This window comes from Amphibalanus amphitrite, unplaced genomic scaffold (genome assembly GCF_019059575.1).
Source record: "Amphibalanus amphitrite isolate SeventyFive unplaced genomic scaffold, NRLGWU_Aamphi_draft 000361F_arrow, whole genome shotgun sequence".
Lineage (NCBI taxonomy): Eukaryota > Metazoa > Arthropoda > Thecostraca > Balanomorpha > Balanidae > Amphibalanus > Amphibalanus amphitrite.
Window position 1 is genome coordinate 428,680 of NW_024881855.1, and position 27,132 is coordinate 455,811.

Consider the following 27,132-nt stretch of genomic DNA (forward strand, 5'->3'; position numbering starts at 1 on the left):
ATGTTTGTCACAGCTGCGCCACGGTAATCCATTCCGGCTACCACGTCAGCTGTTGCACTCAGTCTCTGACATAGGCTTTTAGTTATCTCTATTTATTTGAGCCTAAACATGGGGGTATAGCCTTCCCGTCATTAATTTGTTAAAAATTAACTTAACTAGCACCCTATGCTGGAGAATATCTTAACCTCAGAAGGGTGATCTACCGTGAATCATGCTTTGAGTTTCTTACTATCGCGAGCAGTTTGTCAAACACTGTACAAACGACGGGAGAGCATTGCCATCTACCGCTCACGCATCGAAGTTCAGAAGAATGCAACATGTCGAGTCGCATTCTCAGCATTCGGTAGTTAGCGATCTTTCTCTTCTCCTTCTTCCGTGTAGTGTGCCAAAGTGAATCAAGTGAACAGTGTGCACCCTCCTAGAATGAACAGCCAGGACTATGACTTCGTGCGGAACACTACCCTTCTCTTCTTCCTGGATCGTCTCATCGAGAAGGGGCAGCCAAGGACTCTTCATGACCTCAGCTGCCAGTTTGGAACCAAGGGATTCACGAAGGAGATGAGACAGATTGCTGGTGGATCTCAGTCAGGACTTCACAAGTTCCTCAGCCAGTATCCATCCATCTTCACCATCGAAGGTGACAGTGTCAATGTCACTGATTTTTCCGCAGGACCAGCAGCAAATGACAGTGCAGGGCGTGGGACTCGGGACTATGCACAGGAGGCATCAGACTACTTTAGCAATAAGTTGAGGCAGTATGGACCTGGCACAGAAGTTCCAATAAAATCATTGCTAGGCCACAGGTCTCAGGCTCCGCCAGAGGTTCGACATATCTCTGGACAGCATGTTAAGGAATTCCATGACTTCCTTGCGAGGTTTCCGGATGTGTTCATAGTCAAAGAGGATGTTGTGATGCTCACAGAAGATCAAGACAAGGAAAGACATCCCTATGTGGAAGTGGAGCAGCCCAAAGTTGATGAAGAGCTCACAAGGGACCTTTTAGAGTTCCTGCAGACATGCATATCTGTGAATGGTCCCACAATCATTGATCAACTGTTCAGCAATGTCACCTCATACTTTGGATATGAGAAGTGGTCCAAGCTGTTCAAAACACCCCAGGACTTGTCTACATTCATCAAAATGTACTCTAACAAGTTCTCTGTTCATTCAAACCTGGTGACATTGGTACCTGTGAAAGACAAGCAGCCTGCCAAGGCCACTCCCATCCCTGAGCCTGTCCCTGCAGCACCCAGCCCACCTGCATCCCTGCAGGTCTCCCCACCAACAAACTTCCAGCAGCAGACTCTAAAACAGAGGGTGGGCAACATACTGATGAAGACAATAGCACAGAACACTGAACAAAAACGGAACACGTACAACTCTCAGCTCTCCGGCAGCCCGTCGGATCAGAACCTCGCTCAGCAAAACTTGAAGAATGTGCGGATTGTGGTGAACACGAAGGAGTGCAGGAGTGTGGTGGCCAGTGTGCTGGAGGCGGGCACTCCGATCGGAGTGGATGCGGAGGGGGTGAACCTCGGGCCCACGGGGCCGATGACGATGCTGCAGGTGTGCACGTACTCGGGCCAGGTGTTCATATTTGACCTGCTGGCCAACCGCGACCTGATGGGAGAGGGGGAGCTCGGCAAGCTGCTCCAGTCCGAGAACATTGTCAAGGTACGTTTCGCCAATAATGATCACTGTGGTTCATTAGGAACAATAATGATCTATTACTTCAAAGCTCAGTGAGTCAGTTCCTACAATACTTTTGACCTGCATTCTCCCCGTCTGATGCGTTCCATGTCTTGTTCAATTAACAATGGTGTGTGACTGTGACCTGACTCCACCTGACCTAACCCCGGTGCCCGCAGGTGCTGCATGATTGCCGCATGGACAGTGCTGCGCTCTTCCATCAGTTCGGCGTCACGCTGAGGAACGTCTTTGACACGCAGGTGAGTCAAAGTGCGACGCTTGCACGGTGTTTTGCGCCGCTATCTGAGCCCAGAGGACGACTTAGAATGGATCCTTTTGAGTTGTACGGTGTTGTGCTTTCTCCGCCTCCCTCCTTCGTCTGTGCCCCGTCATCGGCCTGAGGCAGGTCTGTGTCTATTTGTAAGAATCTTGGGCCTGTTGGAGGTGCGGGCTGACGCTCAGGACGAAGTTGACAGTTGACACCAGCAGAATTAGTTTTGTCACATGTTTGGCTCTCAATTTGCCGATAAATTGGCAATGTGAACGGTGTTCACCTTGCCAATTTTTATCGTCGGAATGCGGCGCGCTAATGCTGGCCGTCTGACACGAAGACTGATGTCATTTTTCAGTCGCCAACCGCTCACTAAATTCAACCATGTCGACCATGTCGCACAGATCGCACACGCTCTGTTGCGAGCGAGGCTATTTACATGCATATGATCAGGCGGTTGCCAAGCCGTTTCAATGAGAGAAATGTGAGATAGCTAAGCACTGGCTGCTGTTTCGTAGGGAAGCATACGTACAAAATAACTGTGTCAATGGAGGGCAAATGGTGTTTTAGCCTAGCATTCAGACTGTTGCTAACAACAACGCTAGCGAATATTCCAATGGATATGTTTGCGGTACGTTGTTGAGCGTCACTCAGTGGAGCCTTCAGAGACATCCAAGCCCCATGTATCTCGTTGCTGTATGTCCTGACCCGTTCCCGCTTCGTACGGCTGTGTCCGGTGCGCAAAGCGGACCTCTGTGAACAGACTTGTTTGGTGTCCGTGTCTCGGCGAAAACGGACTTTCTCTCACGACTGATTCTATCGGGCGCCGGCGCCGGCCGGGCTCGTCTCAGACGGATGTGACGGATTCAGACAGAATTACACCTCCCCGCCTGAAAATCCGCCACTCTCCGGATTTAATGAGCTGCTCATTTTCCTCGCTCTATCCTCATTCCCCGGTGTTCAGCACACGAGACTGAGATGTTTCGCTGCGACTTGTGTACGCTACGGTTTATCGGCGCATCGCTCACTGTCTGTAAGCGATCGGGGACACTTTCGCAGCTCGGCGGTCCTCTCCGCGTTCCATCTCAGTCACGTCCCGGCCCTGTCGCGGCGGCTCGCCTCGCGTCTCCGTCGGTCCGTCGGTCAGTGCGCGTCCCGTCGCCAGGGTCGCGCTTCCCACGGACCCGCGGCAGCTGTCGTGTGGGCGGACCGGCGGACTTTCGCTGTTCGAAACCGGTGGAACTTGCCGGGAGCCCGGTCGGCGGAGCCATGGTGATGGGCGTGGCTGCGCGACCCAAACTCCCGTGCCAATTTTGTTGGGACGGTTTTATTCGTGTCTGGTTTGGCGACGAGTTCCACTGGGTCATTGTGGAGTTAAACTGTTGTGGATGGGTCGTTTTTGGTTGCTGGGGATCGCATGACTTGCGGACTCGCGAATCTGACGTCAGACCGCCGCGGGCGCCTGATGTCTCCTCGGGATTCCGGTGGAGTTTCTCCTCGTTCTGCCGGGGGCGGCTGCTGTTTCTGAGCTCTACCGCAGCTATTCCTGCCGGTGTCGACAGCCTGTGCTTGCTCTCCGGTCGGTGGTGTGTGTACTCCGCCCGCCCCTGCCACCACCACCTCCCCCTCCCCGTGCCTCCCCTCGGCGGGTTATTCCCGTCCTCCCTGCTCCGCCCCTCCCCACCGTCTCTCGGCTACACTCATCAGTGTGGAATGTTGACCGGAATAGAGCGGCAGTATGTCGCGACGGTCGGGACCGGCGCCAGCTCGGACCTGACTTGTCACCGACTCTTGTCAGACTCACACGTCCGGAGGTCCGGCATTGTAAGGCATTTCCCAGACATTGTTCTGTGGCGACCCTGACTGGGTTCATGTCTATCTCACCCGCTACCCTCTCCCTCTCCTAGACCTGGCTCGCAGAAACCTCACCGGTCCTGTTTCCTAATCCCTTTCATTGGCCAACCATCCCGTCCCTTTATCCGCCTTCCACCGTGTGCTGGTCCCATCCAGGTAACCTTGATCGCCGTGAGCCCACTGCTGCTCTCTGCGGCGGGTATCAATATGAGACCAACCCAACAAACCTGTCTGCCTGCCCTCGTCCACCGGTGTGTGCTCAGCTCTCGGCCGGACTGCTGACGTCACCACTGTCCACAGAACTCAGTCGCGTGGACACTGGTGTGTCATGATGGGGGGGGGGGGGGTGCAGCGGACGGTCGACGGGTCCTTGGTGGGTGTGTCTGCAGACGGAGCCTCCCTTATGGATGGGTTGATGGGCCCGGGTAGTAAACAAAGTAGTAAACGTGTCCAGTGAGCTTTAATGATCTCATTGAGGCATAGCACCCGTCAGTGGATGGACTCCTGTAGTCCTGTGTGCGCTATGCCAGCCTGGAAAACATCGTACTCGAAGAAAGCAATAAGATATTCGACAGCATCGGTGGACTGGACCTTTGGGGCTCTGTCCTACTCGTAGTGTTCACTAGTGCATTCCGGCGTAACGACGTTTCATCCAAATCGGCGTCATCCATCACAATAGCTGATAACTTCAGGCTGTTAGTGATAGTGTGTGCTGTCATGATGTAGTTCCGTGTCACTGTCCTTCGTATTTGTCTTATCTCTCCACTATTTACAAGGCGTATTTGCTGAGTCCCATTTGCGTTAGTGGCGTCCTTGGCTGTGGCGATTGATGTCCGTTTTTAGGGCGGCCCTCTCTCTTCTCCGATCTGCCTCGGCAGTCACCAGTATCACGGAATGACGTCAGCGCCTTTTGGGGTCATATTCCCGCTGTCAGCGGCGGTAGCAGGCAATGGTGCGTAACGGCCGCGGGTCGGGTCATCCCCGGGCGGTGGGCGGCGGTGACGGATCGGTCGGCAGATCCCGGCCTGGGGTGGTGTATCGCCGGCGGGGTTCCAACCAGCGGTCTGTCCGTCAGTATGTCTTCCTCTCCGCCAGTCTGTCAGCCTTTTCGTCCGTCTGTCTGTTCGTCGGTCGGACTATCGGCGTTTCTTGGTCCGTCTGCCTGTCTGTCTGTCTGCCCATCTGTCCGTTTCGATCGGGGATGTTTTTAGTGTAGCGAATCTCCTGTCTGGCTGCTCGGCAGGGGGTGACACTTCCCGGCCGCTCGCCGCTGTGTCGGTTGATTTCCTTCCATGTCAGGTGTGAGGAGTGTCACGTGTCAGGTGTGTCGGGTGTCACGTGTCAGGTGTGTCAACTGCTGCCGAGGTCAGGTGCTCCTCGATGTCCGGGTGACCTCGGTCGAGCTGGACAAAGCCTTGGATGACACCTGAGACGATATATGAGGACGACGGGCTTCATGTATGGCTTTTCTCGGGAATGCTACCGTCGGCTGATGCATAGTTTCTACCCGATGCTGGGTGTCCGGTGTTGGTGCGTGTTGGGAATGCGCCACGCCGATCACAAGGTAGGGGCTTTTTTGTTGGTCGTCCTTCGCTGGGACGTGACTGGACTGTGATGCCCCGAACCGGGAAGGGTGTGTTAGGTGTGGGGATAGAACATTCTGGTAGGTCTGGTATTCGGTCGGTATCGGTGAGTGCTTTTGACTTTTTTGTTGTCGCTGGTACTCCGGTCGGAATCATAGCTGTGTCCTTTAAATATGTCTCTATAGACACCCCTTTGCTGCTTCATAATATATAGTAATTGGCCTCAATATCTGTGCCGCTTATATCGGCACAATGAACGGCGCTCCTTTTTCTGCACAGATGACCGATAGTGTCCTGACGCACTAAATCATGAATAATAATCCGCTCCCCGTTTTAGCGGGTTGCTGTTCCATCCTCCGGCAGTGTGAGCTCCTTCCGCAGTGTTCACGCTGCGCCCTTAATCCTCGGCAGTGTATTGTTTTTTTTTCCCTGGTGTATATCTTCTCCTTCCTCTTACTCATTCCTCTCAGTCCTTGCTCCCTCCCGCCGTATTGCTGCGTTTCGCCGGCCGTATTTATAGCCAGGTGCGCGGCTCCCGTGTCCGGCAGACCCGAGCCGCTCCGACCGCCGCCGCCGGCCAGCCACCCCGACCGCCGCGCCGCCGCCGGGCTGTGGTTACGGCACTGATCGGTGGCGGCGGTGTGCACCGCGCCGCCATCGACCACGCGCTGTCTGTTGTCTGTGTGTGGCGTCCCCCTGCTGCTGTCTCACCCCGCCGGTACACAGGGGAGACGTGACAGCGGCCACACCCGACACCCGTCCGAACCGACCCCGGACACTGACTCCGTCAGCGGCCGGTCGCACGAGGTCACGTAAGGGTCACCGAGGTCACGCTGGGTCACGCCGGCCGCCCGGGCGTGTGAAGTGACATACATGCCACCGGGTCGTTTCTCGGTCAGAAAACCCAGCTTCTGGGGGCTGGGAACGGATGGAGTGGGAAATAGCGAGGTGATAACGGTTAGCCGCGGAGCTGCGATCTCTGACCCGGCTTGGATTAAGGGCTTGTTAGAGGGCAACAGCTCCATTACGTGCAATTTGCATGCAGTTATGATAATATTCACCAGCTGGATGCTGCTTTTACAAGACGAAAGTATGTTTTTATTTTATAAAGCAACTCATGCGAACGATAATTTTCATGAGATCAGACTGGCCAGGTCTCAATCGCCGGTTACCGAGCGCCACGGATACACTCGGTCGCTTCGGCAGTGCCACTACCGTAATGGCCGCTAGCTAGGCTATCTCTCGGCAGTTTCTCCTGCGAACCGTCGAACCGCCCGCCTTGTGGCTGTCGTCACGATCCGCACATACGCCGCCCGGCCTCTCCTCTCCGCGAGCTGCGACGGTCGAGCGCGCCAGGCGCCGATCGCACGGACGACCGGTTCGGCTAGGTTTGAAGTGGGTGCTGAGAGCGCCACCTGGCTTTCTAGAATCGAATATGCTTTCAGACCTCACTAGTCACTTGTGACGACATAAAGGCAAAGGAAGAATGAGGAGTTGTCGCTTGACTGCGCATGCCACATAATGACTGGCTTTTAGCTCGATTCTCTGACTGTGGTGTAAGGTGCTGATTTTCTGTGGGACCGGCTGAAAGCGATGCTGGTATGCTGGCTGGAAACAGCTCTATCATATCGTATCATATCATATTATGACGCCACTGTCACCGTTAATTAGCCACTGGTGCTGATATGCGTTGCTTTGGAATTTGGATCATACAGTCTCCCATCTTCAATCTCCGGCCGCCGGCACTGAGGGCTGCCACCATCCGTCCCCCGTGCGGCCGCCACTCGGCCGGCCGGCTGGCAACCACCGCCGTGCCGCGTGTCGCCGCGCCGCGCCCTCGTCACTCAAGGCCGCCGGTGCTGGGCTCACCGGCGCCGGCCCGGGCTGGAAAACTCTGCCTGCGCTACCGTCTGTGCCGGCCGCCGGGTGCCGGGCGCTCAGCCCACCGGCGGACGGAGGCTGGTCCGCGGTCGCTGACGCCGCGGCGCCGTCCCGTCACGCTTTGACGCACAGCACCGTGCCGTCGCCGGCTGCTGACCTCTCGGTCCGTGGCGTCATCTCACCGTGTGTGTGACGTCATACGTGACATCCGATCTGCTGGCTGTTTGTGTGCGGTGCGTTTACTTGTTAACATGATGAGTGGGATGTTTGTGTGGTTTGTTGACTTGTGAAGTTTGTAGAGCGCGGGCGGATGGAACGTGTAATGTTTCGTGTGAGCTCGCCAGTTTATCGGTCACCGTATGAAGGCCGCTGAGTCTGACAGTCCGTCAGTCATCCATCAATTGACCGTCTAGTTTTCCGTGAGCTGTCTGTAACATGGTGACCGATATCGGACTGCACATCGTGCGGCGGCTGTCTGTGTGCCAGCCGGTGAAGGTCTGTCCGTATGTCATCTCGTGACGGTCTGTCCGTATGCATGCTATCCCGTGACGGTCTGTCCGTACCGTATGCCAGCCAGTGACAGCCTCTCCGTGCCGTGCCCTGCGCTCGGCAGACAGCTGGGCCAGGTTATTAGCAAAGTGGAGCGCAGAGGGCAGTGACGCCCGCTGATGGGGTCTCAGTCGAACGGACAGGTGGGGCTCCCCTCCCACCTCCCCGTTCTAATGATGATCGATATCAGCTGCACATTTGTTCCCCTAGATCCAAGCCACTCGTGAGTCCGTTCACGTCTTATGTGGCAACTTATATCAAGGGATCTTCTTTGTTTACATTTTACGACCTCGTATGTGATTTATACGCTCATTAGGTATTTCCACACCCACTGATGATGGCACAAACCGCAAGTATTCGTGCAGACCTTGCAGGCTCAGTGTGTGAGTTGGCGGCGCGGGTCAGTCGGGTCGCCCACCGTTGACCCCTCAGAGCCGCCGGGCTGGGAGCCCGTCTCGGTGCACTGGGTTCGGCCACGCCCCTCCTCGGCGGCTGAGTGTGGACTGTGGGCTGTGGAGTGGCCGGCGGTGGCGCAGTCCACTCTACACAGCTGGGTTGATGGACCGGCTTGGCGCTGGTCGGCTGCACCACCCTCCTCTCCCTCCTCCCCTCACTCCTCCCCGCCCCGTCCCGTCCCGTCCCTCCCTGTCGCTGTTGAGAATGTCACGAGGCCGAGCCACTGCATTTCGTCAGTTTGTGTCGTAGGATTGGGTGACAGCAGCTAGTCAGAATGAATATTCGTAAATGTAGTCTTAGTCTATGGCCGTATGGCTACCGCTAGATGCCCAGAGCAATAACGAGAATCATTCATGACCTGGGTCACAGTAAAAACAACAAACAGGCTCATTCTGTGCGACGTCTATCGTCACTTCGACCACCAGTGGAATCTCAACACAACTCGGTCTGGGTCACAGTTAAAATGATTGCAATTTACAAGCACCATGAGTTGACTGGAGATATTGCAAAGCCAATCGCATTCTCAGCTACGCTAGACTCGAAGCTATGGACTAGGACCTTTGAACGTGTGTGTTCGTCGTGAACCACATGCCTTTTAACGTCACGTGGCCCCGGGGGTCTCCGTCAGCTGGGCACGACGTCGCGCTGTCGTTGACCGCAGCGGGGTCAGGTCGGGCCAGACCGGCAGATGGTCACCCGCACCGGTGCCGACGACTCTGGTCACACTGACCGTGTGTGGTCTGTTATCGGTCTCTGCCGTAGGATGGGCTGATGGTATGTTGGGCTAAGACGTGTCTTGGCGAAACTTGACGAGACATAGAACCGTGGAAAGCTGGACTGAGACGCTGGAGATTTTTATGCTCGTTTCTGTAATAGCAGACACTTCATGTGTCAGTTCATGTTTCATTTTTAGGCCCTATAATTGGAGAGCTGTGTAAAAGTGGTCCGCACGCCGCAGGCCAGCCTACGTGTAGCGACTCACACGCTTAGGTGATACCCAGAACAAATCTGAGCGCCATCTCGCCGCGCCCGTCTGGACCGGTTATGGAGAGAAGCGGCCTCTAGCTCCAGCCTCCAGATCTAACCATTGTCGGCACTCCGACGGCACCAGTCGCGCCCTCAAACAGCGATCCCACGCTCTTTCCGCCCCCAGTCCAGTCTGGACCGCACGGTATGCTGCCGAAAACGAGAGCGTGCTGCACGCGCCCCTGGGCGGGCCGGCCGGCCGATCGAGCCGGCGCGCTGACCGGTGAGCGGTGGTGCTTGTCGCTGAGAACCACCCCCGGCCGGCCGACGGGACGGGCCGGTTTTCGCACGTGGAGAAATCTACGGTGTCGCCTCCGGAGCAGATTGCTGATATATCTAGACGACGTCGGACGTAAAGCGCTTCCGGCGGTAGGTACTGGTCGTGATAACGATTTACGATTGAAAGTGTCGTTTGACGATCACCTGGGGCACATTGCCTAGAACGACGGCGTGTGCGAAGTGCCTTGCAATTGCCGACGTGTTTCATTTGTTAGATTTGGCATGGCGTTGCCATGACCGATGGCGATACTAAAACGACATATTGGCCGTTAGTAGTTTGTACACGCTGTAAGCCGAGAACAGCTATGCGATCGTTTGAACTATTTTAAGAAATTACCAAATATATTTCAAAATTATTCACGCGATGCAACGTTGGACCTAAGACGCTGTATTTCTGAGCACACAGAGTGGCTTTTATAGAAGTTTTGTTTGATTGTGAAGTAGGGAACGGGGAGAAGTCGTGTTACCCACTACCCGTTGTAGTGACGGCCACCGGTGCCGCCTGTTCCTTGAAGTGCAAGTGCTGCCGGCCCGCGCCAGCTGGCGCACTGTAATGAGCACGGCCTGCGTGACGGATCGGTGTCAGTCGTGACGCGTCACGGCGTGACACGGGCCCGGAGGAGCGCCGCCGACGCCTTTGGGGGAGGGTGTGGTGCTCCGTCAGCGACCTCTCCCCTCCCTCAGCGCCGAATACCGGCTGCTGCCCTCCCCGCGAACTGCAGCGAGGGCTGGTGCCGCTCCGCCGTCAGCTCAGTGCCAATTTTCATCACTGCCGTCCGCTGATGGCCTGTGACGTTGATTGACGACGATGATTGGTCGGCGGTGATGACCGATTTCACCAGTCATAACAAGCCAGGCACGCGTCCTCGTCCATCACAGGCTCGATAACGACAGCGTCAACATTGACGCTGTAGATTCACACGACAGGAAAACAACGTTGCTAAGTGTATAATAACCCGCAGGATGGGCTTTGGAATTCCAATTAGCAATCGGTCTCAAGAGGATATGATCCACAAACGAATGCCAACGCCACCAATATTCAAGAGGTCGTTGCCTGCACTAACTAGTTGAAAGAAACGCGACAGGGACTTTCATTTTCTCGGCTATATAGCTTGACGTTACCCACCGTCCCTTCTACCCCTCCCCCGCCCACCGCTGGGTGCCGATGCCCCCGGCGGTACCCAAAAACCAAGCGGCGCTTCCGGTGGTCCCCCACGCCCGGCGGTCCGCTAGCTGCCGCTTGCATCTGCTGCCCCACGGACCTGTGTTCCGGCGGTGGGGCATTCCCACGGGCCTTGTGCACCAGCTCAGAAAACAAAAATTGTTGGTTAGGAGGAAGCACAACTGACATTGTTGGTTCGGAGGGAGGACAACTGGTGGATTTCTTGACGTTGTTGATCTCTGTATTGATTTTTTCCTAAGATCGGCTATCGGTTATTTCTGTCCGATGTTGATGCAAAAAAAGGTCACGTCGCTTATCATCTTTCAGAGCTTCGCCTTTCACCGATGCCGTGTTTTGCCCTGTCTCCTTCTTCCTATCAATTCATGACATGCGCCGCACCCAGTGCCTATAATAGACACATTACTCACCCCTGTGTCTCATCTTCAATAGGTGTGAGTGTGTGACAATGTGACATCTGCCTAATCCTCATCGGTATCCCTGGCACCATTCCGGACTTTCAGCTCTGACCGCTTACCAATTTATCTCGTGGTATCGTATGTGTTACCCAGTGTCCGTTTCCGGTAATTAGGGGGGAGGGGTGCTCGGTGACCCGCCCAGCGGATGTCCCGAGCACGACAGGGGGCGGGTGTCAGGCAGTTGTGTGTGTTGAGGCAAGGGAGGACTTTGCGAGTTGCATGGTGCGCCACGCCCTCGACCCAACAAAAATATTTCTTTCCGGGCTGTCCAATGTCCATGGTTGGGTTAATAATGGAAACAAAAGGAAATAGAATAGGAAAGCGAATCTGCTGGGCACACAGTACCCAGCAGTTTCCCTCGGGTGCTGGGCAACACAGTGCTGGGCACAAAATGGGGCAGCAGGACAGAGCTATCGGCCGTCGGCCCGCCTGTCTGGGCGCCGGGCTGCCGTGACCTCTGACCTCTGGCGGGCGCGGCGGTGCCCTTTGGTCGTCACCACAGCTGCGGCGGCCACCGTCACGGGGTCAGTGTCACTGTTCACTGCTCGTATTGATCCTGGGCCGGGTCGCGCTGGAGGGTCTGCCGGCCTGTCGTGTGACGCGGCCGGCTCGCTCCCGGACCGCCCTGCTGCTGGTTGGGGAGTGTTAGGTCGTGGTTCCGTACCAGATCATTGCAGTGGATGGTAGCGACGGCTAGATGGTTGCTGGGGGAAGTATGAGGAATGGCTTATAAAGTATTCACTCCAGTCAGGTTGTGAATGTGACCTCTTGTTTTGTGATGTTGTATTAGCGGAAGTTGGGCTATGAGTGTGCGATATGAACGCTGCTGACCTGACAATGTGGCTGAAAACTGAATGCTTGGATAACTTGCAGTTTTACTTCCTTCATAAAATTATCGAACACGGTCCAGCAGCAGACCGGGTGCCGGCACTGCCGCGGTCACCGCACTGGCCCGCCATTGGACCGGTATAGTCCGGCTCGGTCCGGCCCGTCCCAGTGTCCCAAAATGTGTTGATTTGGGTGGGAAACTACATCCAAATAAAAATCATTTTTCACTCTCATCTCTAATTTTTAAGAACAATTTACCACTCCCAATTTTACTGACAAAAAACATTTGCATGGATGGTCTTTTTACATCTTACATTTTACCACACTTGAATATAGATTGATGCCATTGATCCCTTTTCACTCCTTTGGGGCCTTATCTGACTGGCAATTTTCCACTCTTATCCCCATTTTTGGAGAGGAATTTCCCCTCTGACACCCAAGCCCAAACACAATTTTGGGACACTGGCCCGTCCCGTGAGCTGGATGCCTTGGGATGAACCCGTCACCACACAGCACTTAGCTGACACGGCGGATACTGATGCTCTGCTCGTAAACACAAACACCATTGGAGTTAACATTTAGCGCAAAGCACCTCCCGTACCGACATACGCAGTACGCACGCTTCCTCTGTGCTGTTTAAACATAAATCAGCACCGTGTGTATTCTTCGAGTCGGTAACAGCAGCCTGGCGAAAAGTGTGTTTATGGTTGGGTGGTTTATAAATATACTTGAAAGCTAGAGATAGTCGACATGCAAGCACACTCGATATATACATCAAAACGTCATCACCGACATCAAACAAAGGTAAAATGCAACATGTTGACGCTGGCATTCGTTGAGGAAAGGCTCTGTATTCGAAATGCGCTCTAACTTATTAACATTATAACAAGGCCCACATCGCTTCGAAGGCTAATGTTGAAGGCTGCATATATTTCAGAAAAAGTCACTCACACCTTAGTGAACGGCCAACTTTGACCCAGCTGTGAAAGGGACGAGTTTCAATCATATATACAAGTACAGAGGGGGCCCGGTACCGAGTGGTACGGCCCGAGTACCGACGGGGTACCAGAGGCGGCAGTTGGCACAAAGAGAAGGCAGAATGTAGGCTGTCGGTGCGGAGGTGCGAGATACAGAGGAAGGAAGGGAATGTAGATGACATGGTGCAGGAATAGCTCACCAGGGCGACGCTGGAGTCAGTCGTTGTGGACGGGCATCCTGGGAGACCCATCAAACCACTGTGCCTCGGCGGTAAACCGTGCTGGGAAATAGGAAATTCACTCACTATCTGGAGGAAAATCGGCCATGTTGGCATAGTGAGTGGCGTCTTTTGAGGGTCAACTCCTGGTTTGTCAACTACTGGTGGAGCGGTGGAATCCGGAGGAGTTCAAATACTATCTGGTGAAGGTCAAATATCACGTACGAGTATGTTGCATATCCTTCCTCGCCAATGGATGACCCGTCATGGCGTAATTGGTCGTTATTAACGTCTCGGGCTGCCGCTGGAGTGACTAACAATATCCATTATCACTTGCTGTTGGGAATGAAGATTCCCCCAGCTCCTATACTCAGCACAGTTTAGAATCTGTCGAGAACCTGCAGGTCACTGGCTAACGATTACTGGCCATTGGTCACTGTAACATCTTATCACCGCCGTTGCTTTCAAACACCGCTCTCGGCACCCGTCAGTCCTCCGCAGCGCGCTGTCGCATCGCCTCCTCGTACGAGGGCGGCGGCTCCTCGGGCGGGGGCGGCAGCGGCGGGGGCGGGGGCGGCTGGGCGTCCTCCGGACAGGTGCCGATCACCAGCGGTATACGCGCCTGGATCAGCGCCGTGTTCACACGAATATGGAACGTCCTTCCGAGCACGGCGCACGACTCTGGCGGCACCGTGTGCGGCGCGTCGACCGGCACTCGCAGCTCCACGTGCTCCCAGCCGGCGAAGCGCGCGCCGGGCACCACCTCGCGCGCCAGCAGGCTGGGCTCGGAGAGGCGCGCGCCGTCCGGTCTGTACTGGACCACCTGCACGAGCTGCAGCAGACCGGGCTCGGCGGCCAGCCGCGCCAGCAGTGCCGCCGACGCGTGCAGCTCGAGCACGGCCAGCTCGCCGGGCGAGAGGCCGCGCCGCGCCAGCCGCAGCGTGTAGCCGCGGTTGGTGAGCTCCCGGTCGGCCACGGCGCCGGTGACGATGCCCGGCTGGCGGAGCGCCGGTCGGCCGGCCACCAGCAGGCGCGGCCGCACCTCGAACTCTGTCCAGCAGGTGACGGCGCGCGCCAGCAGCTCGGACGGCGCCGCCGTCGCCTGCACGCCGTACCGGATCGAGCCGTGCTCCAGCCGCAGCGAGCCAGGTGTCGTGGCCGCGATCGCGAACGCGAACGGAAACGGGTGCACGCCCTGCGGCAGCGCGTGCGCCCGGCGCGGCAGCAGCGGGATGTCGGCGTGGAGGAGGCGCTGCCGCGCCGCGTGCCTCCCGTCCTCTGTGCTGTTGAGCACGGTGACGCCGGGCGCGCCCTCCTTCAGCTCTGTCTGCGCGCTGCCGTCCACTCGCACTCGCAGCACGCGCAGCCGGATCTCTGGCACGGTGACGTGCACCAGCAGACGACCGTGCACCTCCTCGCCGGGCAGGTAGACGGCCGGCCGCCGCTCGAACTCCACCTCCAGGCGGAGCGCCATCGCCGCTCCGGAGGAGGTCAGACGGATCCGTGACCTGCCGGCGGAGGTCAGATAGGTCCGTGACCCGCCGACGGCGCTGCAGCGCCCGTGAGGTGCTCAAACAGCCGCCAATTCATGATGTGGAGGTCTCAGATGTTGGAGCACACGAGTCGGCCCTCTCTTCAGAACGGTAGGGGCCACCTGTCGCCCCAGCACTGGTATCAACGACTCACCCGCACTGACACTGCCGCTCTGGTGTCGTCCGTATCACCGCGACACTGCCTGGTCGCGAGCCAGTTCTGTTGAGACGTCTGTCGGTCTGTCCCTCTCAGCGTCGCCGACGGTACTGGGGCCGTCTATTGAGAGGCGCCCGCTGTGTCTCACACCGGATGCTCACCGTTCTTGTTGGCACAGCAACTCTCACTGCGGTGTTTTGCCACCTCGGCCCTCCTCCGTGCTCTCCGCTGGCTGCGGTACAGATGTTTTTGCTGAGACGTATGACGACACCGACTGACCTGACCCGGTGATGGCCGGCCGTCCCGAGTTGCTGAGCTGCGTGAGGGCGCACGTCCTTGATCGGTTGAACTGGGGCTTAGCTGCGGCTTGCTGCTGCACCGGTCACTGCTGAGCTGCCGGAGAGTGGAGAGTTTCTTGGAAGTGCTCTTGTCTCCGCGCCGTGCCGAGCTTCTGTGAGCCGGCGGCGGCTGAGGTGGCCCGCGGCCGCGCGGCTGCGGCCGGCCGCCGGCGTCGGCGGCCGCTGGTGTGCGAGGAATGCGACGGCCGTGTCCCCGCCGCCGCCGCCGTCGTCGGCGTCTGATATTGATCGTCGCCAGTTCGGGCCGACGACGAGTCGGAAGGGCAGGCCGCCGCGCCGGCCCCGCCTGCACAGGCACCTGTTGCCGGAGGCGCCGACCCCGCGCGGCCCGGGCCGGCCCGAGTCAGCAGGCTCGTGTGCATGGCTGGATCACAGCAAGGCTTTCGCTTCACACCTTCAGTTCTAATTGTGGAACAATAGAGCGCAATTTTGCTTTCAGCTCTCAACATTCTCACCTCTGTTCTTATATCTTGAAACTACGTCGAGCGGTGTGCCTTCAGTGCACAGCTATTAAGCATGGGCCCGGACATCGCGGTCCTGTAGGCTGCATAGTTGGCATTCGCTACTGGGCTGTCGCCTTCATTACGATACCCGCTGTCGATTAATCTTGCATGAATGCAGCAGCATCCGACGGGGGACGCCCGTTCTGCAGTAATTTCCAAACCAAATCACGATTGAACCAACGGCTTGGCGTTGCGAGAGCATTCTGGCCTTGATATTTGAATATCGTGCATCCATTGATTGAGAGTGCAAAAACCTGGGTGTCCAAACATTGTTGTTGGCCTCTGTCATCTGGAATGGCCTATCTTGCTTCTCAACCTTTGGATAAGATCAGAGTGTTGGAAAAAGCGTAGGACTGAGAGTGGACTGAACTTGCCGCGGTGACGTGTTTGACTGGACAGTGGTCTGGATGCTCCACCGTCCAGTGTCACTGCAGCGTTTTGAGTAGACTCGGGGCCTCCAGTCGTTAGTTCAGTCGGTGCTGGGGGAGTGGCTCGCTCGGTATCCGGCCTTGCCCCACTGAGTACACAGCCCGCCCGCAGCCGCCGTCAGCCGAGCGGAGGCCGCTCCTTAGCGGACGCCCACGGCCGCGGCGGCGATCCCAGCCGACCCGCGTGCCGGCACGGGACCGGGGCGCAGCTGCTGCTACTGCATCAGGCACTTGGGGCAATAGTTGGATAGACTGGCGCAAGAACTACTCTGTTCCAAGTGGAACAGACATGCATTTCCCTCCAGACTCTATTGGGGATCTTGTGTACCTATCCATCAAAAATGACCTGGGTTCGGCTTAGGCCGCCAACGCCACCTAGAGGTCACCCATGCCCGCCAGGTCACACTTGTGTCCTTCAGAGGCGATCTGTCGTTAGGTCACCTGTATCCAACAGAGCTGTCTCTGAGGCCGTCTCGGCCGTGCTAGGCAGTTCCGGAATGTGGCACCGGCCGGTCCCAGCCCAGCCGTGAGGCCCTCCGCCAGTCTCCGCGCACGCCGGCTGCCCGGTGACGGAACCGGCCGTGGCTGCCGCGCCGGCGGACGGACGCCGGTTAGGTTACACACGAGTAACTGAGGCGGCACGGCAGAACAGGTGCTCTGCCGGCCGGTCAGGGCACGGCGGTACAACTGCTCTGTGGGGCAGACCGGTTACGCAAGACGCGTACAGTTAGTCGATTGATGAAGGTTTCTTGGCAGATGAACGGATTAGTCAAAGGTGTGTGGGAAAGACACAGTCATCAGGTGGTGTAGTTTGATACTAGAATCCCGCACATTACCAGTCATTTATATGATGGTAATCCCAAATTTCGTGTTTTCTTAGCAATTGCTGTTCCACAAATCCATCCATTTTGCGTAGTCATTTGATTACGTTTCAACGCATTCCTTTCCCCTTATCCACTGTTCACATTTTTGCGTTATCGGGCTTTCTCCGCACACATTTGAACCATTCCCGTCCGTCTGTGTCGCTATTTGTCGGAGCCAGCTACGAAGGCCGGTGGGCGCTCCGGCGTCGGTCGTGGCTCTGTATTTTCCTGGCTCTGTGTCTGTCCGTGCCAGCGCAGACCGGTTCCATTTGTGCCGTTACTGGGACGAACGTGGCGTGGAGAATGTACTTACGACGGGGCCGTGCCTCCCACCACCCCCTCCTCACCCCGCCGACTGTCCTGGTGTCAGGGTGAGCCAGGTATTCAGATACGTTTGGTGAACTTCACGGGGAAGGTAAATGTGCGGATAATGGTTTGGGTGTTGACTAATTGATAGTGGGCCAGCAGACTCAGAGGACTTTTCCCACAAGTATTGCTCAAACGTCTACATATTTTTGGATATGTTGCAGAAATACTAGCATATTTATATGTTTTGGGCCATTTCGATTTTGATGCGGATTCTAGCCCGTCAAAGCTCCTCGCGAGTTGCATGCTATCTTTTGACGAGTACCCATTCGCTACTATTTCATTACCTTTCTTTAGGCTGTGTCCCATGTGTAAGGTGTATCCATATATTGTACTACACCACGCCCCTGTAATGATTCATGGGGCTCATGTAGGTATGCCTGTTTGCTTACATACCCTTAATGTTTCGTCTTTTCAGGCGGCTCACGCTATCCTGCAGCAGCAGGAGACCGGGAAGCCCGTCTACAAGGTGAAGTCCGTCTCTCTGGTGACGCTCTGCCGCACCTACGACGCGCCCATCAACCCGCAAAAGGAGCACATCAAAAAGGTGGGGTCGGCCTCCTTGGGCCTGGGGAGTAAGGACCGGGGCAAAGGAGGTCTTGAAGCTTGGGAACGGGTAGCACGGTCCGAGCGGGGCCTGAGTGACTTCCCAGCTGAAGCTTTGATGACATGGGGAAACAATAGTCTGGCATCCAAGAGCGCACTGGCTGCATGGCCATATACTTTGGCATTACAGAAAATAAGGCCTCCCAGTCCCCAGTTCAGATGTGAGATGTGGGATTAAAATGTTCCTGTGCTGAGCTAATGGCACTGAGACTGAAAGCTAGTGACCAGTCAGATTGATTCCCTCCGTGGCCAACCAATCGTGCCACCGTTCTTGTGAAATATCGTCCATTCCGCGGGACACATTTCATCCCTACATGGTTGTCCGTCTGCCGCTAACGTCTTTGGTTTGATCAAACCCGCCCAGTTCGAGGCGCCGCAGCCATCTGGCTGGTGTTTCCGCCGTTCCTGCGGCCCGTTCGGTCCCTCCCAGCTGCCGCTGAGTGCCCAGGGCTGGCCCTGACGAGCTCTTCTCCGGTTCTGACGACCCATCTGCCGCCGACAGGTGTACAGGAGAGACCAGAAGTTCTGGGCGCGACGACCTCTCACAGACGACATGATCATCTACGCCGCCTTCGATGTCATGGCGCTGGTGCCGAAAATCTACGACGTCATGAGCAGGTGCGAAGCGTAGAATTGTGTTTGTAGTTATATGATAGCTGAGGAGGGATTTGTGCTACGAAAGGGGATGCTTTAGTGATATGTGAAAGTAGCTGCGCTTTGCATAATCTTTATGAAGCAATGGTAAGCTTATTACCTTAAAATAGCCTTTAAGCAGGATACACGTTAGGCTAGTCGATGTTTGGAAACTTGCATGTACTAACATCAGTAGCTAGTCAAAGCAATTGAAGCTTTTAATTTAACACGCTGCTCGTGCGACTTTAGTATTTATCCGCTTATCCACCGGTACTGCATTCAGCCCAGCGACCTCCTGGGCCGTTTTCTGGGACATTTCCCTGGAGCATTTCACCCCACACCACGACACCGACCCAGTGGATTAGCCTGTGAGGCGGTCCACTTTAGACGTCCGTGCCGACTGAGCTACCCCTGGGGAAATCAGCCGGCCTCGGCCGCTCCCAATCCTCCGCTGTAATCCGTCCTAAATGGTGACCACGCCGCCGGCGCCGCCCGGGGCGAATCGGGTCACGGGTCACGACAGGGGGTACGCTACCTGAGGCGCTCCCTGAGGGTGGGACGGTACGGATCTAACGCTCCCTGAGGGTGTGACGGCACGGATCTAACGCTCCCTGAGGGTGGGACGGTACGGTACGTACGGATCTAACGCTCCCTGATTGTGTTACGGTCCGTATGGATCTAACGTTCCCTGAGGATGGAACAGCTCGGACGGAAGGCCCTGGGTGAATAAGGGAGTAAGGATATTTTATTGGATGAGGTCGACAAAGTGATGACTTGAGAGTTGTACTGCTGTATAAAAAAAAGTTTCACCGTGAAGTTATGCTAGTGTTAGAAAAACGAGGATATAACCTCGTTTCATGTCGGTCATGAGATATAATAATGAGATATGATGTTTGGAGATAATGAGATATAATGTTTGGTTTCTTTACTGCTGATGCGTTAAAAGGTTTGCCATTATTGGTCGCACTATCGCTTTGCATCGAGCCCATTATGTAAAAGTGTACTTATTGGTATCTGAATCGACCTGTTCTGTTTCCAGAGCCGTCTGAAACCGGGACACCGGTAACTCTTGTCCTGACACCTTCCCTCCGGAGTCTGGACTCGTATCACGTATCCGGAATCGTCTCATCCTGTCCGGAGCCACTCTCCCTGTCCGGTATTACCCTTACCCGCCACGTCTCGACAGTTTCTGGGATCTTCTCGCCATCTGTCCTATTTTGCTCCTATCTTCCGTTCGTCGAACCTTCTTATCATTCACGTGCCTCTCACCTTCCAGCGGCCTACCGTTGGCGCGTCCCTGGACTCTCTCCTGAGTGTCGCCACTAGCGATGTAAATAAGAAAACCGCTTTCTGTTCCTGTTTATGAAATAAGATAGGTCAGAACCCGTTGCTTTTAACCCCGCGCCATATTCCATTCTTATCCCATGCGTTATCCTACTCGCGCTTACAAATCCCATGACCGTTGTGCACAAAATGTGGCTCGTGTAGCATCTATGGTGCTCCGTGACTTCCCCAGACCTCAGCCTAACACCGCCTCGTCCCCCAGGTCGATCGACCCGGCACTGCAGACGCTCTTCGCCGACCTCTGCGAGGAGCAGGTCACCATGCACATCAACCAGGACGACGTGAAGCAGAAGAAGAAGCAGCGCAAGGTCGAGACCGAGGTCAGCGACCTCAAGGAGAAGCTGGACAAGACGGCTGTAGGCAAGAATCTCGTGCTGAGCAACCGCGAGATCCGCCTGCTGCGGTGAGTCGGTGTAGAGAGTGTGACAGGGGCGCCGTTGGAGGCGGGTGCCTCAGCTGCTGCTGGTGGTCGGTGAGATAGTCGGTTGTGACGAGTGCTATTATTTAAAGTCGTCTCACTCTGTCCGGTATTCCTTACCCATCTTATTTAAACGGCATATCTTACATGCTAAACTTAAACTTTACAGAACGGGATATATTACATCGGCAACACAACCTAGGCGAGCTTAAACTGCTACAAATCGATATCGTAACATATCCTAGTTACGTGTTCCGTTTCTGACGTCTGCCCTCGTCACTGTTCAGGTACGTGGAGCTGACGGACGAACAGCGGGAGAAGCTGGAGAAGTCCTACAAGGTGGCCAAGAAGCTGGAGCGGCTGCAGCAGAAGCGCGAGGACGGGTGAGTGGCCGGCGAGACAAGCCTTCGTTAGCTACTCCGTTCACCCGACACGTGCTCATTGTTGACATTTTGTGATATTTGGCATTAGCGTGCGTGGGGCGGGGCTTTTGTTGGAACTACAGATGGAATTGTGGTTCAGTGTTTCTTGGTATTTCAATTACTGGTTTGTTTGTTTGCATATGACTGTAAAGTTGTAAGTTCCCTGAGATGAAATATTCAGTGTTTCTTGGTATCTAAGTCGTGTGTGTTTGTTGTTTGATGTGCTTGATCGCTTGAATTTCCAACCGTTGTTCCACGTAATGTCACCTAGTGGGTGACTTGGGAAACTTACTTCGGGTAGCATAACACTTACTAAATCAGACTATTTTTCCGCCGTGCTGACCCCTCTCCTGTCTGTGTTTCCAGCGAGGGTGCGGCGGACGACTCTGAGACGTCGCTGCCGTGGATGAACGGCGACTCGGAGTACCCGAGTCTGAGCAGCATGACGAGCAATAACAGTGTGGAGAGCGGCGGACGCACATCGGGAGACTCGTCCGCCGCCGATAGCACCGGTAAACAGGGGTGGAGGGAGTGGGACTGAAGGGAAGGAATGGGGGAGAGCAGAGCAGGGAACGGGGTGGGGAGGGCTGGGACCGGGAAGAACATAGCTGGGACGGGAAAGAATCAGTTGCTGGGATCGGTTGGAGGGTTGTGTGTGGGGAGATGTGGAGTTGGGACTGGGCAGAAAGGTGCTTGGGCATAGATAACTGAGCAGGGAGTGGTATCGAGGGATTACTTTGAGAGAGTCGACTAAGTGAGAGAGTCGAGTGATGACTAAAGAGGGATGCTGGCTGAGCTGAGTCATAGAGGTTTCTCACACGTCCGTGCATTAAAAACTGGATGTAATTTGATGCATAGCCAGATTATTCCTTTCACCCCTTCACCTGGCCCGGGCTGTTGACCTAAATTGTGTTACAAAGGGTTCTTGTGTGTTCCTCGTGTGTTGCTGATCTGTTCCGGTGCCCCGCTAGCCTTCCTGGTCCTGTGTCCTGTGTGTTGTGTTATTGATACAGCTGTCTCCGTGTGTTACCGACTGTCCCCGTCTACCACCCTCTCTGACCGCCCCTGTGTGCGGCTGTCCCTCCAGGCGGGGTGCTCTCGCCGCGCAGCGTCACCTCGCCCAGCATCTCGCAGTCGATGGCCATGGTGAACGAGGTGCTGGCCAACGGCAGTCTGGGCCGTCTGGAGCGCATCCACCGGCTGGAGGAGGTGCTGGCGGCGGCCACGGAGGGCGCCGAGCGGCCCTCACCGCCGCCCACCCGAGACGCCGCCGTGCAGACCCTCTCCACCGGCGAGGTGGTCATCACCAAACTGTACGACGGCTTCACCAACTGAGGCCGAGCGCGGACAGTCTTCTGACAATAATCACCCAGGACAATATGTATACATACTACACTGACTGAGAGAGACATTGAATCCGTCCAGGCAGCCCCAGTGCGCGCCTTTAGCGACTCGGCAGCTTCGGTCGGCGGTGTGCCGACCCCCACGACGCAGTGCAGCATTTACTAGCCTATTTTTATATACCTGACAGGTGCAAACGGCTCGCCGGCCGGCGCGGCGGCGGTGCTGGCGCCGGTCATAGAGAACGTCCTGTGATGATAGAACATTTATGCAAGTAGCCCGGTGATCGGTGCGCGTGCGTTTGTTGCCTGGTGTGCCTGCGCGGGCGGCGCCCGACGGCTCAGCCGATCTGTAGTTTTGTGACGCTCGGTAGCCAGCGGTGTGTGTGTGCCTGAGCGTGTGCGAACCCGAGTCGGCCTCAACCGTTGCATTCTGTCTTCTCTAGTCATCTTGTCCCAGCCCGGCTTCTCGGCTATTTTACTTGGTCACGGTGATTATTTATTGCGTATCTTTATTCGTGAATTCGGGTCTCTGATTCACCGCGTAGCTGATAGACAGCTGGCGGCGCTAGGCCGCGGTAGTGGTAGCGGACAGTGCCGTATTGTTAAGTTGTGGCGGCTGCGGGCCGGCCGGTCGTGTCAGATGACGCCACCAGTGCCTCTGTGGGGGCGGGACGCGCCGGCCTCAGCGCGCGCTGCGCGTGCCCGCGCCGCTCGGTCGACTTCTGCGGCGAGAAGTCAGACGGAAGCGGCGCGTCAGGTCAGCTCGGTCGGGTGTGGGGCGGAACTAACTCTCGCTTGTAACCTACGGTCACAGCTGTCAGAGTTACGCGTACTAACCGGGCGGTCCCCTGAGAGGACGCCCAGCCTTCTGAACGAACGAACGCGCAGTGGCGCACAAATAAACCAAAGGCTGTACGCGGAGTGTCGCATGTGTTGCCGCCGGCTTAATATTCAAGTTGACTGAATGCTGGTTTTAAGATGTTCTGAACGAAACAGGCTACTGCGTTTTCAGACATATATGCCTAGAAACACGTCTAAATCTACACATATTTGGTTCTTTCTCCCTAGTCTCACCAGTTGGCGGGACGGGCGATGTTTTTAGCTTTCTGAAGCGGCGAGCCGTGACTTATGATGAGAACGACGAACAATTATGCCATCAGTCGCAGCTGCTGTCGCCGATTCAAAAACTGCTGTTTCTGAAAACGAACTAAGACGCCTAAGAGCTACTGTTATCAATAGAAAAACAAGTGGAACATGGGGGGTGAACCGATCGAACTGATCACTGGTTCGATTTGGTCGGCATAGAATAAGCGCCAACCTTCATATTGACCGGTCTGCTACTATCAAACTTAACGTCTAAAGAATCATGCGGGTTTTCGGAGACGTTCGGAAATGTCTGCTCTGGATCGACCACCCGCCACAGTCGCGGTAACTATTAGGTCAAACATAACAAAACAAATCGTAGCGGGTGACATTAAATTTATTCACTCGATGAGGGCCCTCCCAAGTCACATCGGTTGTCTAAGGACGTGCAGCAATACAGTAACACCCCCGCGTACACACAGCAGTCGGGCGCTGCCCCGCCCCCTGGAATGACCCGACCAATCAGATCGGCCGCAGGCCCCTCCCCGTCCCCTCCGTAACAAATACTGCCTCCTTTTGCGTCACGCCAGCTCTCCACTGGTGCGGCGCTGTGAAAAGCGGTTAGACATCAGCCGTGCATCCGCTCCCGTAATATCCCGGCGAGGCAGCCTATCAGCTCACCGGTCGGACGTTCGAGCGTGCCTGAGAGCGTCCGGCAACACACTGGAGAACACACACACACACTGCTCTGACCACTGTCCATATGCCCAGGCGGCGAAAACATAAATAGATGTCGATAGATAGCACCTAGGTGACAGCAGCACTATAGCTCCTCACGCATGAACTTGGGCTTGAGTTCCTCGATGCGTCGGATGAAGTCGGTCTTTTCGAGGCAGCCGTCGCAGATCTCGTCCCAGTCGGCGAGGATCTTCTTCAGGTCACGGACCTTCAGCTTCTTCAGGTCCACGTTGTTCAGGTCGATCTGCTTGTCTGAAAAAATCACAGAAGTTGGTGAAGAAAATGAAGATATAAAATGAAGATAGAATGGTTGAGGCGAACTAAGGCTCAAGAGGTTGAACACAAAGCCGTAAGTTTGCTCGACCTTCAGTTGGAGCCATAATGCGATTTACAAATCCCTCGATTTCAAGCCGTTTTATTACACTAAAATCTATCATATACCATGCGCTCATTTCCACCCTTCAAAGTTCAATACAAAGTGAAGTTAGCGGCCTCTCCCGGGAGCTGTGGCTGTTCACTGACCATATCGCAGCTCGCAGATCTGGTCATCCTTCTTCTTCAGGCGCTCGCAGATCTTCTCTGCTGGCATGGAATAGCTCATCGGCTGGGTGATGTCCTTGAGCGTACGCGTCGCAGAGTCCTCGACTCCGCCGACATAGTAACACTGGCGCACACACAGTCGGGGAGTTAGTGGGGCATAGAAGGTGTGGAAACCACACTGGCACAGATACAGAATGGAACTCGGGACATATGGGACAAAAGAAGTGGATGCAGCACGCACAGGTCATCCTATCAGCCAGCAGACTGTGCAGTGGGCTGGGCAGGGGAGGTGGGAAACAAAATACAACTAGTACAGACACATTATGGAAGTCATGAGACAAACTAGGCAGGGAACCAGAAGACATTTCAATTTCACACACAAAATTAAATGTGGCAATATGGTCAAGCCTTTTAAGGAAAAATATGTTCAATCAACCGGATGGGTAAGAGTGAAGAATAAGCATCCACAGAAACATTGAAAAAATATTCCTCAACCATATTTGACTCAATGGCATATGTCCCATGATAAATAAGTAGCCATAAAGGTTTCATTATGTAATATTAACTTACAAATTTATGCTCCTTTCCTTTGAGTTCAGCACACACATCTTGGAGGCTCTTCAGAATCTTATCTTGATTTGAACTGTCCTCAGCAGGGATGGCTTTGTAAATCTTGTTCAGGACACCAATACAAACTGTAAATAAAAAGGTGATTAACACAAAAGACCGTGGGCAAATTGTTAGGCAGGCACTAAAGGAATGGTTAAAATGGTTAAATCTTATGTTGCACTACCTCATAATTTGAGTCATTTGAGTAAAGAGTAGAAGGCAATGGCCTTCTTGTGAAAATGGCAGTGATGAAAACATGCATGGGTATTAGCTAAAACTCACAGTTTCATATATCATTTGTCTATAATTTTGCTCAAAAAGTGATAGGTACTTATGGTTGACAGCTAACTCCCATGAGGCTTTGAGCAAAGCCTGGCTTTGAGTCATACCTGCACTCAATAATATGACTCCTGATGGGATGGTCTCACGTCTCAGCCTATGGCTCATGAAAGCATGCCCATGTGAAAAAGTCTTGCAAGACTTCACAAGAATCTGCTTGGTCATGCAAGATCTTACACAACTCTGAGGATAATCTTGCAAGACCAAGAGAATCTTGCATAACACTATCCCATATCATATAAATAAGATTCTGTCACGATTCTGTCAACTGAAATCAGTTGAGTGGTACCAACTTAGACCAGCTGCTTTGACAGGAAGCTAAACTAAACCACCAAATTTCATGGATAACCTGATATGGGTAACTTGACTGAACTCTTAGCCTTTAAAAGTAGGTACCTACCTACATAATCAGAAAGGAGTCGAGGCCTGCACCAGGCAACAAGCTCTACTTATCATGGGGTCTGGGCCTGTCAATAAATTCATTGAGACATGAGAGCTCAATTTATAAATATTAAATGGATTCTAGGGGAGATAGCTGGTCCATCAGCCCCTTCCACAGTGCCTAACATTGTCCAAATTCTTCTATCTTCCCAATGAACTTGAAAAAAATGAACTGATTATTTTCAAGTTCACTGGGACAATGAACTTGAAAATGAACAATGAACTCTCCTAAGGCATTGCCTTTGGCACTGCGCTACTTCGCCGTGAGAAATATTATGATGTCATTATTCACAGTTGAATAGCAACTGTTAGATATCATCCTTGATTATTACTCGACCTTGGCCAGCTTTGCACAAGTAATCGCCATCCGGCACATTGCGCTAGTGTGGAGTGTCAGTGTGGTAGTGGTTTGCGGTAACTGTAAGTATTTCATAGGTGCTTTGATACTTGGTTCCAGAATGAACTATCAGATATGAATCAGGAGGTCAAAATACATTGTATAGTGTGCCTTTCATAATCGGTTCGCCACTCGGACCTCATATTTTGACAACTTTTATATGATATACTAATACCAACGTTACAAAAACATGTACATTATTATGTGTCAAGCAATTTGAAAGCAACCTATCATGGATCCTTCAATACAAAAAAATGAATATTGATTGCTCTTACCTTCACAGTCTCCAGATTTCAAAGATGAAACCAACGCAAGCTGAAAAAGCGCTATCAAACCAAACGAAATGACGAGATTCTGCATGTTGAAACAGATATTATCTAAGTAACGAATATATTTTCGAGATCAACTCTGGACACTAACCAGCACCTGACCCCACGCAAATTAAAAATCAACGAAATTCGCCCACAGCCGGCACCGTAGCGCAATAAACCACACGTCACCGGAATTGTAGCGTTTTAGCAGCCGACTCCAAGCTATTTGGCGATCTCTGATTGGTCAATTTTCCCCACTTGTCAGACTTGACAGAAGAAAATGAGGAGCATATTAAGATCTAAAAAATAGTTGAAGCTCAAGAGCTGACTCAATTTCCACTCAATTGGTTCAAGTATTTTCACCAACGATGTAAAAGTATTTTTTTCTCGTTATGTCTTCTTTGTCTTGGCATTCAAAGCACATGACGAAAATAAACGTGGCATCATTTAG

General features: G+C 54.3%; 2 protein-coding genes across 2 annotated transcripts; one reads left to right on the forward strand and one right to left on the reverse strand.

Annotated features, from left to right (window-relative positions):
• The first annotated feature begins 6 nt into the window (after nucleotides 1-6).
• Nucleotides 7-23,138, forward strand: LOC122389520 (egalitarian protein homolog). The gene is made up of 8 exons (XM_043381639.1): nucleotides 7-1,674; nucleotides 1,869-1,949; nucleotides 17,876-18,004; nucleotides 18,566-18,681; nucleotides 20,243-20,443; nucleotides 20,746-20,841; nucleotides 21,247-21,392; nucleotides 21,968-23,138. Exons 1-8 carry the CDS (start codon nucleotides 424-426, stop codon nucleotides 22,213-22,215), a joined length of 2,268 nt encoding a protein of 755 aa, XP_043237574.1. The 5' UTR covers nucleotides 7-423; the 3' UTR covers nucleotides 22,216-23,138.
• Nucleotides 23,139-23,685: 547 nt separating this feature from the next.
• LOC122389521 (mesencephalic astrocyte-derived neurotrophic factor homolog) lies at nucleotides 23,686-26,907 on the reverse strand. The gene is made up of 4 exons (XM_043381640.1): nucleotides 26,646-26,907; nucleotides 25,155-25,279; nucleotides 24,567-24,708; nucleotides 23,686-24,296 (listed from the first exon to the last, which is right to left on the reverse strand). The coding sequence occupies exons 1-4, from the start codon at nucleotides 26,728-26,730 to the stop codon at nucleotides 24,130-24,132; spliced, it is 519 nt and encodes a 172-aa protein (XP_043237575.1). The 5' UTR covers nucleotides 26,731-26,907; the 3' UTR covers nucleotides 23,686-24,129.
• Nucleotides 26,908-27,132: the final 225 nt, after the last annotated feature.